The sequence below is a fragment of the Zootoca vivipara genome, chromosome 5 (genome assembly GCF_963506605.1).
Source record: "Zootoca vivipara chromosome 5, rZooViv1.1, whole genome shotgun sequence".
NCBI lineage: Eukaryota > Metazoa > Chordata > Lepidosauria > Squamata > Lacertidae > Zootoca > Zootoca vivipara.
The window spans coordinates 20357607-20376245 of record NC_083280.1 but is presented as its reverse complement, the minus strand read 5'-3'; the positions used below and the strand labels follow the sequence as shown (position 1 = coordinate 20376245).

Below are 18639 nucleotides of genomic sequence, written 5' to 3'. Positions count from 1 at the left end.
GATTGCTGTCCCACAGCATCATGGGGGAGAGTTGCGCACCGCCCCCCCCCATGGCTGGCAGTGCGCAGCTTCGCTTCCCCTCCCCACTATCCGTAGTAATTTGGGGGCACTGAGCGGATATTTGCACCCCGGCACCGCATCTGCTAAAGACGGCCCTATATATCATCCATGATCTTTGGCCATGCTAGCTGATGGGAGTTGGACTCCCAACATCTGGAGGGCTGCAGGTTTCTCCTATCCCTGCCCTAGGAAATTGTGCAGGGTCATCAGAAAAGCATGTCATTTGCAAGAGTGCAGTGGTCGCATTATTACACTGGAGAGTTCTGGAGGCAAGGTAAGATTTTTGGCTATCTAAGGGCAGTTTTGGGGGCAAGATGCAATCTATGTAGCATTGTTAAATCGGGTGGGTGGTACTGCATTAGCCCCCTTCTAATGTAGGCATTGCGGCAACCTGTACACGTGGTCAGGAAGGAGGTACTGTTCTTGTTAGATAGGCACAATCAAAGAACACACTCTGCTTTTAATGGAGTTATTTAAACGCTTACATACTATGTTGTTGTTGTTTAGTCGTTTAGTCGTGTCCAACTCTTCGTGACCCCATGGACCATAGCACGCCAGGCACTCCTGTCTTGCACTGCCTCCTGCAGTTTAGTCAAACTCATGTTCGTAGCTTTGTAGCTTGCATACTATAAAACCAGTTGAAGTCACTCCAACTATATTCCATACATATTTAGGCTAACGTTTTCTATTTTGATGATGGATGCTTGGTTGAAGCTCTTATTTTTGCAGGGCACAGAGATAATGGCTCGTGGTGCAGCTGATATGTGCTTGGATTAAGCAGCTTCCGCGGCTGATGAAATGTTTGCTTTGCAAATGCTCCCACTTCACATTCTCAAGTACCATAGAAACAGTCATTAGAAGAGTCTCAGACACATTATCAACAGGCTTCCACTCTCCAAGTGTTCCTGAGGCTGCAGTCCTATATCCACTTAACTGAGAGCAAGCCCCACTGAACTCAGTGGGACTTACTTTTGAATAGGATTGTACTTTTACAGCGCAATCATATGCATGTCTGCTCAGCAGAAATTCCTAGTGAGTTCAATGGGACTCACTCCTACAGTAGGTATGTGTGTATAAGATTGCAAACTTAATTTTACTTTTTTGTCTTCTCCTAGTCTTTTTACCAAAGATAGTTTCAGGACCTTTCAATCTGGGAAATTGTTTTGATGAATGAATAGACAGCCATGCACTACCAGGCCAGGTTCCAGGTTTTTATATTAATTTATGAGGCCCTTAATGACTTGGATCCAGAAGATTCCAAGGACTGCCATATCCCTGCCTATTTGCTGAGGTCTTCACTATTAGTGGCCTCCCCTAGCTCAGATGCACAGTTGGTACCCGTGAGTGGGGAGATGGATGGGACAGGGTCTTTTTACAAGGCCACTGCCCTGGCTGTGAGCGGTAACAGGCACCGAAGAGCAGTCACTTGGTTCTGGCTTTCTTCATTTGGCCACTATGTCTGTGTCCTTGCCCCAGCCTCTAAGGAAGAGGTGTGGGGAGGGATGACAACAGGGGTAGGACACTGATGTAGAATATGTTCCTATTTTCATCTGAGGAATGCTGGAGGGTACGCACAGGCCTGAACTACATACTGCTGCCTTTCATACAGCAGCTACCTTAGAACATTTTTGACACGTTCTCTTTCATAGAAAGAGCTATTCCCCTCCAAATTATTTGTGCAGCATAGGCATAAACCATTATTCCCCCCCACACTTTGCTTCCCCCCCATCTCAATATTGCCAGATGTTGTTTGTGAGGTGGATTCTGAATAGCACCGCTCAGCAAAGACATCACACAGGAATACTGCTCCAAGCTTTTTCCATTCATTATGACCATCTTCCTTATTTTAGTTTCTCGCTCTCAGACTGGGCTCCGTTTGCATATGTGGCTTAAACAGCTGCTGGATATTAAATCTGAGCGTGTTTTATATTGATCCACCAAGAGAGAAATAATTCATTTGAATAAGAGAAGGCAGGGAAATGAAAAATAGGAAGCGTTGATTTTCAATCCAGCTCTGCTTTGGTTGACAATAATTAATGGACGGTTGATTCTTTAGGGTTTGTTTTTTTTGCTAAAAGTAATCCAAAAGGCTTCATTTCTTTCAAGAGAAAGTTTTTCATGGCATAAACACAGCATAAGCCTATTCAAAGGAAATCACCCTTTATATAAAGATTTAGGTAAAGGTAAAGGGACCCCTAACTGTTAGGTCCAGTCGCAGACGACTCTGGGGTTGCTGCTCTCATCTCACTTTACTGGCTGAGGGAGCCGGCGTACAGCTTCCAGGTCATGTGGCCAGCATCACTAAGCCGCTTCTGGTGAACCAGAGCAGCGCACGGAAACGCCGTTTACCTTCCCGCCGCAGCGGTACCTATTTATCTACTTGCACTTTGATGTGCTTTCAGACTGCTAGGTTGGCAGGAGCAGGGACCGAGCAACGGGAGCTCACCCTGTTGCGGGGATTCGAACCGCCGACCTTCTAGTTTACTTAGTAATATTGGGATTACCCAATTACATTTGATCCATTCTCAGTTCTAAAGTTACAATCCTGCAAACACTGATGGGCCCATAAGTGTCTTGATTTCAGTCAGGTTATTCCTTTCCTAAGCACCAGCAATAGAACTGCAGCCTTCAAATATTTTTAGATGCACCTGAACTGATATAGTAGCATTTTCAAGGAGCTGTTAGCTTATGATACTAGGTCAATGGTTTGTTTTATAGAAGGCTGCTTAGCAGAATGCTCTTGAAGCTGATTATTAAAGGGCTCATCAGGAAATGCATTTTGCATTTATAGTAAAACCACACACAGGGCCAAGCTTCACATCTCTATCAGGTATGCTTGTTTGTGATGTTCTCTCTGCTTTCGTTGCAACTGAGGTTTTCATGCATTTACTGGATCTTTCAGAAGACAAAGCAAACAACTAGATCGACCCTGTTTCACTGAAAAGAAGACATACCCATAAAATAAGCCATAGCAGGATTTCTAAGCATTTGCACAATATAAGCCATACCCCGACATCGTGATAGGCGCAGTTCTGGAGGGTGCCAGGGAAGAGGTGAGGCTGGATGCAAAATAAAAAATAAGACATCCCCTGAAAATAAGCCATGGTATGTCTTCTTGGGGAAAAATAAATATAAGACAGTGTCTTGTTTTCGGGGGAACACGGTATGTAGTGTGGAAACAAGACAAAGGAATTGTTCCAGGAGAGAATGACATGGTGTGATTTTTCTTTTTAAGTGATACAATGCTGTATCACTTAAGATGACATTCAGAGAATTAATCTAGGCTATTATCAGTCCAAATTTTGGTGTACACCGACCTTCCCCAACCTGGTGCCCTCCAGATGTTGTTTGATCAGCCATGTCAGGAATGATGGGAGTTGTAGTGAAAATATCTGGAGGTCACCAAGTTGGGGAAGGCTGATGGACAAAGTGCAGGATATGATAGAGTATTCTTTTGCAAACTTGGGTCTCCAGCTGTTTTTGGACTACAGTTCCCCTCATTCTTGACCACTGGTCCTGCTAGCTAGGGATGATGGAAGTTGTAGTCCACAAACAACTGAAGACCCAAGTTACAGAAACTCTGCATTGGAGTGACTTTAAGGCCGTAAAGGACCTCTAAGAAAAATAGATTTAAAGCTGAAATTTTATTTAGTTACCTGTATTAAACCCCACTGAACACAGTGGGGCTCACTTTTGAGCAATCATGCATAGGATTGTGTACAAATCATGTGTCTGGGAACTAGAAAGGAGCACAGTGCAGCCTGAGCCTGGCTGGCGCAGGCTGTTAATCACAGGTAGGTTTGTTTATTTCATTTCAGGGCAGTTTTCCGTTTTGAAACACTACAGCAAAGAAATGGCATGAAATGTGGAGCCATCTGGAGGGTACTGTGCTGGCTGCCCCAGCGCTGCATGCACCTTCGCATCTAGCTCTGGCTTTACATGCCTTTTTTATTGCCTCCTTCAGGCTCTTGTGGCCACAATCTCCAGTGACAAACATTCATGTATTTTAAAACAAAAACAAAGCAAAACTCCGAAAACAAAAGAAATGTATTCTCTTTTCTTGGCTTTTGCTCATGTCAAAAAGCTGACATATTCTAACATGTAGAGCTACCGCTGCAGCTAACATAAAAGAGTTTCATAAAGAAATTAAGGGGGGGAATGTGTGTATGTGACTGTGTGTCCCCCCTGCATTTGAGTGCCCCTTGCGGTACCATTTTTAGGATGTGTGTGTGTATTTTTTTAACTTGTAAAGCTGTATGGGATAACTCATTACTATGGGAGAACAATAGGACCCTGCAGTTTCTTTTCATGCTACTGAGGTGGTAGGCATGGAAGAAAACAACTTATTAGCCAAAGAAATGGGACAGAGCACAGCATGTCTCAACACAGAGACACATGTGGGTGGGAGATCTAAATAGGGAAATGGTCTTTGGATTAGCCCGTGCTCTGTTATAAAAAGAAATGTCAGCTGTTAACTCTCCATTGCCTTCTTTATGTTCTCTCGGGGAACTTTGCTTCTCCTTCCAACTCTTCTTTCTTTATTCATTATCATGGCTGTCGTTCATAATTCATTTGTTTTGTATAAAAATGTCTGGATGGGATCCTATGGAGTGGAGTATTGTGCAATCTGAGATGAAGGAGGTGTTCCTGTTGTCTTACAATCTAGCGAAACTGTGTGATCGTTGCCATTGTCATCGCTAATGCAGCCCTTGAGAAACATGAAAGATCTAAGTGGGAGGTGACAAGCACCACACCCAGGATCTAAAGAACAATGAAATTAGCTCCATGAGATCAGTAGCAGCCTGCAGTGCCCAAGCATCGCCCTTTGAAACCAACCATCCAAGTTGGACTGGAACCACCACAAAGCAGTGCCGCCCAGCCTGAACTCAGCCCCTCCCCACATGTATATAAGCATACATCGTACCTTGGAAGTCAAATGGAATCTGTTCCTTAAGTCCGTTCGACTTCCAAAACGTTCAGAAACCAAAGCGTGATTTCTGATTGGCTGCAGGAAGCTCCTGCAGCCAATCAGAAGCCACGTCGGACGTTCGACTTCCAGAAATAGTTCGCAAACCAGAACAGTCACTTCTGGGTTTGTGGCGTTCGGGAGCCAAAACGTTCAAGAACTAAGCTGTTCGAACAAGGTACGGCTGTATAAGTATTTGTAGTAAAATTGCCATCAATAAAGCTCCAAGATTTCGAGCCGTATTCTATCCAAATCTTAGGAGTGTTCCTGTGGAGTAACTATAAGAACCTAGGAAAAGCCCTATTAGATCTGACCAAAGGCCAACCCGGACCAGCATCTTCAATGGCCAACCAGATGCCTCTGAGAAGCCTAGAAGCAGGGCCTGAGTGCAACAGCACCCGCCCCAGAGTCAAAGGATGACAGAACATCTGGACTACATTTTAAAAAAGAACACACGCCCTTTATGCATACCTCCCAACATTTGTCCGATGAAAATAGGGGCTATTTTTCTAGAAAGAAAGGTGCTGGAAATCACCAGCAATACCTCCCTTGATCTATTATAATGGCAATGGCACCCATCTGAGGGGTGCCAGAACTAAGTTCCACCGAGTACCAGCTGAAAAAGCCCTGTTCCTACCATACCTTACAACATTTCTCCAATGGAAATAGGGACATCCTAAAGGATAGTGGAACATTTCGGGATCAAATCAGAAACTGGGACGGCTTCTGTGAATCCAGGACTGTCCCTGGAAAATAGGGACACTTGGAGGGTCTGAGTATGTATGGAAGATGGCTTTCCTAGGCAGGCAAATTTTGTGTGTGAAAGGGCTTAAAAAAAACAACTAAATCAAGAGAACATTCATAAATGTAATCCTCCATCTGTGGTCCCAAAGTGTTCCAGCCCAGAAACGCATCATGTGCAATAGACTACTGACGGTGCTCTTCTGTCTCACATGGTGGCTGTGCTCTGCCAAATGTAGAGCTTGTGCTGGTGCTAAAGATGTGTTTTTGAAATGGTCACAGTACTCTTGATTATTGCCCTGTGAACAGCCCCTAATAAAATATAGTAGGGCACACGTTGAACTGCAGCATCTGCTAGAACGGAGAATAATGAAACGAAGAGCAATAAACAGTATGAGTTAATTGCTTGGTGGCTACTGCTCCCGTAAGTGTATTCCATTTATCGGGTAGGTATTTAGAAATCTTGCTTGCAGTGCCATCACTTAACCATTTCCACTAAGCATCCACAAAGCGTAATGTTTATCCCAGTGGTGTTCTAATTAGCAGTTATATCTTTCCATTTTGAAAGGCTCCAATTATTCCTGCCCTCCAGCTCGTGCTCTTGGCTTCATTTCTGTGCAACATGACACCTTCCTCTATTCTGACTTTCATTGGTCTTTGATTGATGCGTGTTGTTTAGAAATACAAATGCATGCATGAAAGCACCCCAATGCGCCCGGCTGTATATTCTTATCACCTCTAATGATGCAACAACAACAAATGGCTCTGCCAGGTTGCCACCCAGAGAAAGCTTATTCATACCTAATACAGGTGCAAGCTGTCTCTACAAGTGCTCGTGCGAAAGAGCATACATTTGTTGATTTGTGCAGCTCAACTATTGTACACAGGGACACAGACTGTACACCCTGAGCATTACATGTGAACAACTCTACGAGCATAACAGCTCAACGCCGTGTAAACAGGGACACAGATTCTAACTTTGGCTGAATGTTACTGTTGAAGACTCCCAGAGTGGAGAGCTTTGAAAGCACCAATTCATTGAAGAGACAAGGGATCGGTAATAGGTCCTGTCCACCCCTCTCCTAGTCCTTTTGTTTGCCCCTCCTGCAGCAGGAGTAAGGCAAAAATTGCTACTGCAGATGGGTTGGGGGAAGCACTGGGGGAGCAATGGTCGGTACAAACTGTTATAATAATAATAATAATTTATTATTTATACCCCGCCCATCTGGCCGGGTTCCCCCAGCCACTCTGGGCGGCTTCCAACAAAACAGAAATTCTAAAATACAGAGATCCATCAAACATTAAAATACAGAAATCCATCAAACATTAAAAGCTTCCCTAAACAGGGCTGCCTTGAGATGCCTTCTAAAGGTCTGGTAATTGTTGTTCTCTTTGACCTCTAGTGGGAGGGCATTCCACAGGGTGGGAGCCACTACCGAGAAGGCCCTCTGCCTGGTTCCCTGTAACTTGGCTTCTCGTAGTGAGGGAACCGCCAGAAGGCCCTCGGAGCTGGACCTCAGTGTCCGGGCAGAACGATGGGGGTGGAGACGCTCCTTCAGGTATACCGGACCGAGGCCGTTTAGGGCTTTAAAGGTCAACACCAACACTTTGAATTGTGCTCGGAAACGTACTGGGAGCCAATGTAGGTCTTTCAGGACCGGTGTTATGTGGTCTCGGCGGCCGCTCCCAGTCACCAGTCTAGCTGCCGCATTCTGGATTAGTTGTAGTTTCCGGGTCACCTTCAAAGGTAGCCCCACGTAGAGCGCATTGCAGTAGTCCAAGCGAGAGATAACTAGAGCATGCACCACTCTGGGGAGACAGTCAGTGGGCAGGTAGGGACTCAGCCTGCGTACCAGATGGAGCTGATAAACAGCTGTCTTGGACACAGAGTTGACCTGTGCCTCCATGGACAGCTGTGAGTCTAAGATGACTCCCAGGCTGCGCACCTGGTCTTTCAGGGGCACAGTTACCCCATTCAGGACCAGGGAGTCCTCCACACCCGCCCGCCTCCTGTCCCCCACGAACAGTACTTCTGTCTTGTCAGGATTCAATCTCAATCTGTTAGCCGCCATCCATCCTCCAACCGCCTCCAAGCACTCACACAGGACCTTCACCGCCTTCACTGGTTCTGATTTAAAAGAGAGGTAGAGCTGGGTATCATCAGCATACTGATGGACACCCAGCCCAAACCCCCTGATGATCTCTCCCAGCGGCTGCATATAGATGTTAAAAAGCATGGGGGAGAGGACAGAACCCTGAGGCACCCCACAAGTGAGAGCCCAGGGGTCTGAACACTCATCCCCCACCACCACTTTCTGAACACGGCCCAGGAGGAAGGAGCGGAACCACTGCATGACAGTGCCCCCAGCTCCCAAACCCTCTAGACGATCCAGAAGGATGTTATGGTCGATGGTGTCAAAAGCCGCTGAGAGATCCAGCAGAACAAGGAAACAGCTCTTACCTTTGTCCCTAGCCCGCCGGAGATCATCGACCAGTGCGACCAAGGCAGTTTCAGTCCCATGATGAGGCCTGAATCCTGACTGGAAGGGATCCAAATGGTCCGCTTCTTCCAGGCGTGCCTGAAGTTGTTCAGCGTGCCTGAAGTTGTTCAGCTCAATCACCTTGCCCAAGAATGGAAGATTTGAGACTGGGCGATAGTTGGCCATATTGGCCAGATCTAAAGATGGTTTTTTAAGAAGCGGTTTAATAACCGCCTCTTTCAGCGGGTCTGGGAAGGCTCCTTCATGGAGAGAAGCATTTACCAACCCGCGAAGCCCATCGCCCAGCCCTTCCTGGCTAGCTTTTATAAGCCAGGATGGGCAAGGATCAAGGAGACAGGTGGTTGGTTTCACTCGTCGAAGCAGCCTGTCCACATCCTCGGAGGTAACAGATTGAAATTGATCCCACAAAACTTGACTAGACAGGACTCTAGCACTCCCCCGCCCCGGCCCTGCTCCCACGGTGGAGTCTACCTCTTCCCGAATCTGAGCGACTTTATCTGCAAAAAACTTTGCAAAATCATTGCAGGAGATCATGTGGCCCGTACTGGGCCCGGATGGAGCAGGTGGTTCCGCTAAATTGCGAACCACCTGGAAGAGTCTCCTGCTGCTGTTTTCTGCAGATGCGATGGAGACGGTGAAGAAGGTCCTCTTCGCTGTCGCCATTGCCACTTGGTAGGCTCGAAGTTGAGCTCTAGCCCGTGTCCGGTCTGATTCAAAATGAGTTTTCCACCACCGGCGCTCTAGCCGTCTCAACGACTGTTTCATCGCCCTCAGCGCCGGGGAAAACCACGGGGCTGTCCGGGCTCCATGCAATCTGAGAGGGCGCTTCGGAGCCAGACAGTCAATAGCGCTGGTTAACTCCGCATTCCAGCGGGCCACCAGGGAATCAGCTGAAAGGCCATTGACATGGGATAAAACATCCCCTACCACTCTCTGGAAGCCAATTGGATCCATTAAGTAGCGGGGGCGGACCATCCGAATTGGTCCCACCTCCCTGCAGAGGGGAAGGGTTGCGGAGAAGTCCAGTTGCACCAGAAAGTGATCTGACCATGGCACTTCTTTTGTTTCGCTTTTACTTAATGTCAGATCACCAACATCCATAGAGGTGAACACCAAGTCCAAGGCATGTCCGCGGCTATGAGTTGGGCCAGACTTATTCAGGGACAGCCCCATGGTGGCCATGCTTTCCACGAAGTCCCGAGCGGCTCCTTGTAAGGTTGTGTCGGCATGGATGTTAAAATCCCCTAAGACAACCAAGCTAGGTGTCTCCAGGAGCACATCCGACACGACCTGAAGCAGCTCGGGCAGGGAATCCTTGGTGCAGCGGGGAGGTCGGTACACCAAAAGGAATCCTGTACTGCCCCTATTGCCCAACTTCCAGAACATGCACTCAGAAAACTCCGTCTTACCAATAGGACGCCTGGTGCAAACTAATGACTTCCTAAAAATCACTGCAACCCCCCCTCCCCGCCCAGATGGCCTGGGTTGCTGTGCATAAGAGAAACCTGGTGGACAAGCAGCGCCAAGAACGGGCCCATCGGCTTCATCCAACCAGGTCTCTGTCACACATGCCAGGTCAAATCCTCCATCCACAATCAGGTCGTGAATGGCAGTGGTCTTATTCATCATCGACCTGGCATTGCACAGCAGCACCTTCAGGTCATGTGGGTATCCCTTGCTGATTCCAATATCCGTCCGGTCAGGACCAGACCCGGAGGCAGGGATAGTCCTCAGACAATGACTAAGTCTGCCTCCTCGGTAATGACATGGTCTGGTCTTAGCGTAACTCCTCCTCCTACCCGTGACCACTGAGATCGGTTGTCCCAGTGCATCACCCCCTGTGGAATCTGCCCCAGCCATTTTGCTTGCTGGGACCCCTTCCCGGGCAGCCCTGACCCCTCCCCCTTAAAAACAAAATAAAACCTCTGTAAAAACAGCAAAGAACAGAACAAAAGAAAAACACAAAAAACACAATAAAACAATAAAACCAAAAACAATAAAAATTACAAATACACTAAAATTTAACAGATTCCCACACCCGACTAAAAATCCCTCCCTAAAACCTATGTAAATAAAAAAATACAGTAAAACAATACAAAGACAGAAAATTACAAACTAAAATTGACCCCTCCCCTTAAAATCAAATTTAAAACCAATACAGAAAACAAACTAATGCAATAAAACAATACAAAGACAGAAAATTACAAACTAAAATTAACCCCTCCCCTTAAAATCGAATTTAAAACCAATACAGAAAACAAACTAACAGACTAAACGATAACCAAAAACCAAAAACAATAAAAGTTACAAACACATCAGAATTACAAGAAAAGCAGCAGCGGTACTGTTTCAGGCCTCCCAGGAGCCTTAAAGCTGTGGTAGAGTATGGGTCCCGCCCCCGGGCCCAAGGTGGAAGTGGGCTTCAGGGGGAGCAGTCCTTCCAGTACTCACAGCAGCAGTGATGTTCCAGGCCTCCCAGGAGCCTCAAAAGCTGTGGTGGAGTGGGGGACCCGCCCCAAGCCCCAGGTGGAAGTGGGCTTCAGGGGGAGCAGTCCTCCCAAACACTCCCTGGCAGAGCAGCAGCAGCAGCAATGTTCCAGGCCTCCCAGGAGCCTTAAAAGCTGTGGTGGAGTGGGGGACCCGCCCCAAGCCCAAGGTGGAAGTGGGCTTCAGGGGGAGCAGTCCTCCCAAACACTCCCTGGCAGAGCAGCAGATTTTTTCCATAGACAAATCAGTGCATATACATATTCGGAACCATAAATAAATAAATAAATATTGTAGAAAAAGAAAAGAAAGAAAATGAAATGAAATTTATTATGGTCCCAGACCAGCTTCAAAGAAAGAAAAAGGAACAATCAATGACTACCGTGTCAGGGAAACAATTTGATGTTGCCATAAATTAAAACTTTCTTCATTTTTGTTCTTTTATAGATTTTTGCAGGTGGTACAGGATGCAAACTTCCACCATCAATCACCAGTGTTAGTCGGCAGGCATCAAGCATTCCAAATGCTTGTGGTCTTCTGAAGAGCCTATAAACATTTTAGGAACAATTAAAAATACACCTGGAGATAAAAAATGGTTTATACCCTAAAATAGGTTTATTAACTTATATAAAAGGGGACAGTCTAAAAACAGAGAAACACTGTTTCTTATGAGAGTAGCAGCTAGTCTCAGTACTTGTTTCATAATTTTATTTATTTATTTACATACTGCTTGATTGGAAACAGAGCCTTAAGTGGCTTACAAAAAATTAAACTTCTGGTTTACCCCCCCAAAAAAAGTCAATAAAAACAAAAATAAGTATTATTATTTTTATTAAATTAAATCAGCATTTAATTAAAATGAGCAGTTGGGTCATAATAAAATGAAACACATGCCAACTTCTACATGTCTGGATAAAGGTAAAGGTAAAGGTAAAGGGACCCCTGACCATTAGGTCCAGTTGTGACCGACTCTGGGGTTGCGCGCTCATCTCGCATTATTGGCCGAGGGAGCTGGCGTATAGCTTCCAGGTCATGTGGCCAGCATGACAAAGCCGCTTCTGGCAAACCAGAGCAGCACATGGAAACGCCGTTTACCTTCCCGCTGTAGCGGTTCCTATTTATCTACAGTACTTGCATTTTGACGTGCTTTCGAACTGCTAGGTTGGCAGGAGCTGTCTGGATAGACCTACTTAAATAAAAATTTTTTAGCAAGTGCCAAAAAGAATACAGCAAAGGCACCTGTCTGATGTCAATAGGCAGGGAGTTCCAAAGTGTAGGTGCTGCCATGTGAAAATACCAATTTTCTACCAGTGTGAAATGGGCATCATCTGGCACCTGTAACCTGTGCCAGTTCTGCAGATTGAAGCAATCGAGTCGACATATTTGTGTTAGGGCGATGCCTCAAGAAAACTGGTCTTAAGCTGTTTAAGGCTTTCTTGAGGAAACTAACCTGGTCCATCAGGTTAAGCAAGGGGCATGTACTACAAAGGTCCGTATAGTTAAAGCTATGGTTTTCCCAGTAGTGATGTATAGAAGTGAGAGCTGGACCATAAAGAAGGCTGATCGCCGAAGAATTGATGCTTTTGAATTATGGTGCTGGAGGAGACTCTTGAGAGTCCCATGGACTGCAAGAAGATCAAACCTATCAATTCTGAAGGAAATCAGCCCTGAGTGCTCACTGGGAGGACAGATCCTGAAGCTGAGGCTCCAATACTTTGGCCACCTCATGAGAAGAAAAGACTGCCTGGAAAAGACCCTAATGTTGGGAAAGATGGAGGGCACAAGGAGAAGGGGACGACAGAGGACGAGATGGTTGGACAGTGTTCTTGAAGCTATGAATTTGACCAAACTGCGTGAGGCAGTGGAAGACAGGAGTGCCTGGCATGCTCTGGTCCATGGGGTCACGAAGAGTCAGACATGACTAAACGACTAAACAACAACAACAAAAATGTACTACATATGTCTGAAACAGAATACCAATTTATTAGGCATCATTGGAATGCTGGACAAGATACAATAATTGAAAGTCCACGTCATAAGAAGAGCCCTTCTGGATCAGGCCAAAGGCCCATGTGGTGCAGCATCTTGTTTCCACAGTGACAAACCAGACAAGCCCGAAAGAAGGGCCTGGGTGCAACAGCACCCTCCCCTAGAGGCAAAACGCATATAAAGCCATTGTCACCGAGAGCCATTGATAACATTATTCTCCCAAGTGTGGGCCATTTGGTTTAAAGAACAAAGTTTACTGACACTGTCAGCCTCTGTGAAGCAGGCAATACTTTTTGTGTTCTCTCATTAGTCCATCAGTCTCAGTGCTGAACAATCACCATGGCAACTCACCCTTAAATGAGAGGGACAATTAACCATGTAAGAGCCACAAAGCAGATGAAAGCTGAGGTAAGAAAAAAAGTTACATTTAGATGTGTTACACTTCAGATTCTCTTGACTGGAGTTTGCAGTTTTGTACATTTGCATAGGCTAAAATGCTAACTTGAAAGTTTCTCATATTATTATTATTTGTATATAGAAAGATGGTGTGTGTGTGTGTGTGTGTGTGTGTGTGTGTGTGTGTGTGTGTGAGAGAGAGAGAGAGAGAGAGAGAGAGAGAGAGAGAGAGAGAGAGAGAGAGAGAGAGATCGTGGAATGCCTTCCAGAAAAATTAACCAGGAACCAGTGTTACTTCATTTCAGGCATCTGGTGAAACACTTTTTATTTGCTCATTTTAAGTATTATATGTGCTGTGGGTATTTTTATTATTATTATCATCTCTGCTGGGTGCCCCTAATAAGCTGGTCAATTTTATGCATTTCGTATGTTGTCCTTTTTCTAGATTGTCCAGGAATAATATTTTAATGAAAATTTACACTTTCTTTAAAAACAAAACAAAAAACAAACAAACAGCACTTTCCCTCAAAACTCATCCAACATACCACTTGAAAATTGCTGAAGGTCTGGGTGGGTCTGCTTTTATAGCAATTGACATGCACTCTGATAGGTGCTCTGTGATTTTTAATTGTGTTTCAATTGCTTCTTTTTATCTTGTATATTGTATTGTTGTAGTACAATTTGAATCCCATATAATTCACATGGAAATACAGTAACATACAATCTAAGAAAGAAAAGAAGCAATAAAAACACAATTAAAATTAATAATGGATATTTAATGTGGACAAGCTACAGACCACCAGAATGCAGCTTGTGGACCACTGATGGTCCACAGAACATAGTTTGGGAGTCCCTGCTATAAATATATTGGTATTGAATGTTTGGCCCCTTAACACATGAGCCCAGCATTCAAAGGTTACCAGAGCATAATGGGATCAAGTGGTGAGGGTGTGATTCTGACATTGCCTAGGAAAACACATGGACATCACCAGTTGTGTGAAAGAAATGTTGGCAGAGCTGGGAGAAGTAGCTACAGGAGAATAGAATGGCCTGCTGCATTTCATTCCTTGATAGACTTTCCCAAGCAACACTTGCGTACGGCACCACAATATTATTCCTCAACAATATAAATCTACAAACTCCATAGACACAAGCAAGAAATGTTCTGCACTTCAAAAAGCAAGGTTGCATTTTTGGACCCCCAGTTTCTTTAACTATTAATGTCCTTTCTCAACAGCGGGGTTGGGAAGAAGAGGCACTGCACTGAATTTTACAGTACATTTACATTATAACAAGTTTATAGAAGCCTCGTAATTCACCGTGTATTTCAACAGAAGTTTGGACTGCTTCCAATTTAATTTTCTGAAGTTAGATTTTGCAGCTGGGTCACTCCCGGCATAATCTGGGAGATGTATCTCCTAAGGCTGTGAATTGGAACAACAGCATCTCTGCTGTAGCCTGTCACCAGGAGCCATCATTTACGGCACTTGAGGTCTCAGGGCAAAACATCAAAATCACTTTATGTGGACACAGCAACATGGCTGGCTTCATAAATTTTGTTGCAAGGAGCAATAATCAATACTTCATGTTTAATGATGCAAAACTGAAATTAGTATAGATTTTATGTCTTCTGCTCTTCCAAATTATGCAAACTTTACTAGCTCCTTTTGTAGTTGTCCTATTACAGCTTTCCATAAAAAACAAGCCAATAATATTTAATCGAATGATTGAATGGTCCCAAAAATGTCACAGGCATTTTTTTTAGGAAGGTTTTTTTTTTACTAAGTCTTTACCCCTAGGTTAATATAAAATGATGTCAAACACATGCACAAAATGATTTATGTAAGTCGTGTAGGTTTTGTCACCCTTGGCTATATATAAAGTCAATTGTAAATTGTTTCCACATTCTAAATTACCTTATGTTGCTTTGGGATACACTGAAAACAAAATTGACCGCTGGAGTGCTTTGGAAAATGAAAAAGGTTATCTTTTAGAATCAAGTACTATAGGCAAGTAATTTTTCAGGAAAACTTGGGGAGTTTTCTGAGTTTTACACATGTCAAAAAGGAGAAACTATTTTTGAGGAAATCTGGAAATGGAAGATGAGTTTAATGACTAGGCTCCTCCAAATGGCTTTTAAATTGGTCTGCAATGTTTAAAATCATCTTGCAACATTTCAGCCATTTGATGAAGTGGTTAGGGGTGCGTCGTTCAGAAAATGAGAAGTTGGAAGACATTTTTTAACACATCTTGACAAATCTACTTTATACCTGACATATTGTTGAAGTATTGATCGGTGTTTCCAAGTTGATGGGAAATGAAAGTTGCATCATTAGTAAATCTGTAACTGACTGTGATGCAGTGTCCATTTTTAATTTCTGAAAATTCTGCTTCCCCACAGCAGCAACTTAAGACTGTTTTTGTTTTGTTTTTTTGTGTGGTGGAAAGTACATCTACCAACTTTTAGAACACTGTGACTTTGCAGTCTCATTGGGTTGGGTCCAGGCTTTGCCTTCTGCAGATGAAAAGGCCCTTTCTGTCAACAGATGACTTTTGAGCCAGTGCAGAGATTCTGCAGCTGGAAGAAGTGTCTCACTAGGTGGGGCAGAACGGTTTTGCTAGCTTCCCAGCAGATGGATTACTGTTACTTCCTGGGAAGTTTGGGGGTGCCTGTGCCATGATATCCCCCTGGGAATGGAATTCCAAATGGAGGCCAGCGCTGAGAAGGCCCTCACTCTGATACTCATTAATCTGTCAGCAGCAGCAATAACAACATATGCTTCAACCAGACCATCAATGTTTAGTATTTTCTACAGACGCGGGTGGTGCTATGGTCTAAACCACAGAGCCTAGGGCTTGCCGATCAGAAGGTCAGTGGTTTGAATCCCCGCGACGGGGTGAGATCCCGTTGTTTGGTCCCAGCTTCTGCCCATCTAGCAGTTCGAAAACACGTCAAAGTGCAAGTAGATAAATAGGTACTGCTCTGGCGGGAAGGTAAACGGCGTTTCCGTGCGCTGCTCTGGTTCGCCAGAAGCGGCTTAGTCATGCTGGGCACATGACCGCTGTCTTTGGACAAACGCCGGCTCTCTCGGCCTAAAGAGCGCCCGCAACTGGACCTAATGCTCAGGGGTACCTTTACCTTTACCTTTACAGACATTAAAGGATTAGCTCCCGTATCAGGTGACCTTTGACTCAGCCCTAAACTGGCCCTTTATTTGAGAATGCAGAACACAGGTATGTTTGAGCTATGGATCTCCTTGCCAACAAATCCAAAACTTTATTTTTATTCCCAGATTTATTTCCAGGTCAGCTTTGGCGCAATGTACAACACACATTTCCTCCTTTTGTTTTTAGAATGATATTAACCTTGTCAACTTTGAGGGTTTCTTTTACCTTGCAAACTGGCAAGCAATTCACCCTGAGCCTCACTTAGTTCCAATTGGCCTTTGTCTTTACATTACATTCTAAAACTAATCAGCTAAAGGAAGACGTGAAACAATGCCTCAACTTCTTAAATTGCCTTCAAGTCCACTTCATGTTAAATTAGTACAGGATTGATGCACAGTAGAGAATGGCGAGATATATTAAGTTAGAGATGATGTGTTTGTTTTCTAGTCTAATTGGGTTCTTTGAGCCTTTTGTGGTTTGTTTCTTTTTTCCTGAATAACTCTTTATTGTGCTAAATCTGAGTCTAGAACTTGTTAATGAAAAGCCTGTCAGCAAAGGTCCCTTCACACAGAAAGATGCCTTTCTCAGGGACAGGTAATTGCTTTTCATATCAAGGGCAGAGCCTATTTATATGTTTTATCCCTCTGCTTTTCTTGTTAGGCCAGGGGACTCTTGTCCTGCTATTAATAATCTTTGCCACAGACTCTGCCTGGCTTTTCTTTGCCTTACCTTGCCTCTGCCTCGTCTTTGCCTCACTGCACCACCTTTGCCCTCCCCACTCCAATTAATGGGCATCATGTAGGTGACCCTTTTCTCCAGCTGTATCTCATGTTAACCGGATGGGGCAATCCACTTAACCTGAACACAAGAAGAGTCCTGCTGGATTGGACCAAATGTCCATTGAGTCTTCACAGGGTAGCCTTCACAAAGCCGATAAGCGGACATGGAACTAATAATGTTTTCTTACTCTTCGTCCCCAGCAAGTGACATACATGTGGGTCACCATCATGACTAACAGGCAGATAGACCTGTTGTCCATGACTTTGTCCAAGCCCTTTTAGATCTACAGCTTTCCTCTCTCCCACCAGCAAAGGTTGCAGCTGGAACCAGCAGTCATTGCACGAGAGGCAAGGAGGATGAGATTGCTGTCTGTCTGTAGCGCCATCATCATTACCTGCCATTCACCAGCAGGTCCCAGGACACGTTGCAACAAATTAAAGTTCAAACAAAGTACAGTACAGTCATGGAAATAGGGTCGATTCTAGTTGTGATGGCTTTATAGCAGGCATCCCCAAACTGCGGCCCTCCAGATGTTTTGGCCTACAACTCCCATGATCCCTAGCTAACAGGACCAGTGGTCAGGGATGATGGGAATTGTAGTCCTAAACATCTGGAGGGCCGAAGTTTGGGGATGCCTGCTTTATAGTCTGCAGCATCAGAGGTGGTATAACTCTGTATATCAGGTGCTGGGAATCAAATATGAAGAGGTTGCTGTGGCACTCATTCTGCTTGCAGGTTTCCTATAGGCATTCGGCTATCCTGAGAGCTGCAGTGTCTTGCTTCAAGACAAATACTGAGTAAATCAAATCAACGCATTGACATCTTTTATTTTTGTCCCACTGCAGGAAGAACTCAAAAAACTGCAACATATATTGGAGCAAATTAGTGATGGGAAATATTTGCTTGAAAAGTAAGTACTAACGTTTTTGGATTGCCACCAAATAAAAACCTTGTGTAGATTTTAATGGAGACTTTTGTTCAGCTTTAATCTGATCGCTCAGCTAAAGCTTTGTTGCAATCCTACACCCATTTTCCTGGGAGGAAGCCCCACTGAACTCAACAAGACTTACTTCTGAATAGTCAAGCATCATGCTATTAGTGAAATCAGTGGGATAGGAATTTGTTTAGTTTTAAGCATCTTGCTTTATTTTTTAATATAATTCTAAAATGAGCTTCTATGTCTGCATCTATCTGCATGTATATCCTTTATGCAGCATCATCTAGGTGTCACCTTTTCTAAAGTATAAAAGGACAGATCCCTCTTACAACCTATTCATTAATAGAAGGCAGTCAGCAGAGGAAAGGAGGGAAAATGAAGGCAAGAATATAAGGGGGAAGAATAGGCAATTATTTCAGTTATGTACATTTAGGCACCACAGCACCCCTTGTCACCTCCCATAGTGTCCTGAGGCCTCTTGCCCTTATGGACTTTATCTTTTGCTCTCTCTCTTTTAAAAAAATATTTGGGCAGTAGCTAGGCTTTCAGGAAAATAAAGAATAGCCCTCTCTATCTGCCCTACTTTCTTCCCTTGCTTTCCTTTCAATTTTTAATTT

The 18639-nt window shown here is 44.4% G+C and overlaps 1 protein-coding gene across 2 annotated transcripts in view; it reads left to right on the top strand.

The window, feature by feature from the left end:
* The window catches only part of SCHIP1 (schwannomin interacting protein 1), a 411590-nt gene that overhangs the window by 55890 nt on the left and 337061 nt on the right, over nt 1–18639 (top strand). For both annotated transcript variants that reach the window (XM_060274435.1, XM_060274433.1), the window contains exon 2: nt 17931–17995. In XM_060274435.1, the coding sequence (XP_060130418.1) occupies nt 17931–17995 (65 nt within the window). The remainder of the gene's footprint in view (nt 1–17930; nt 17996–18639) is intronic.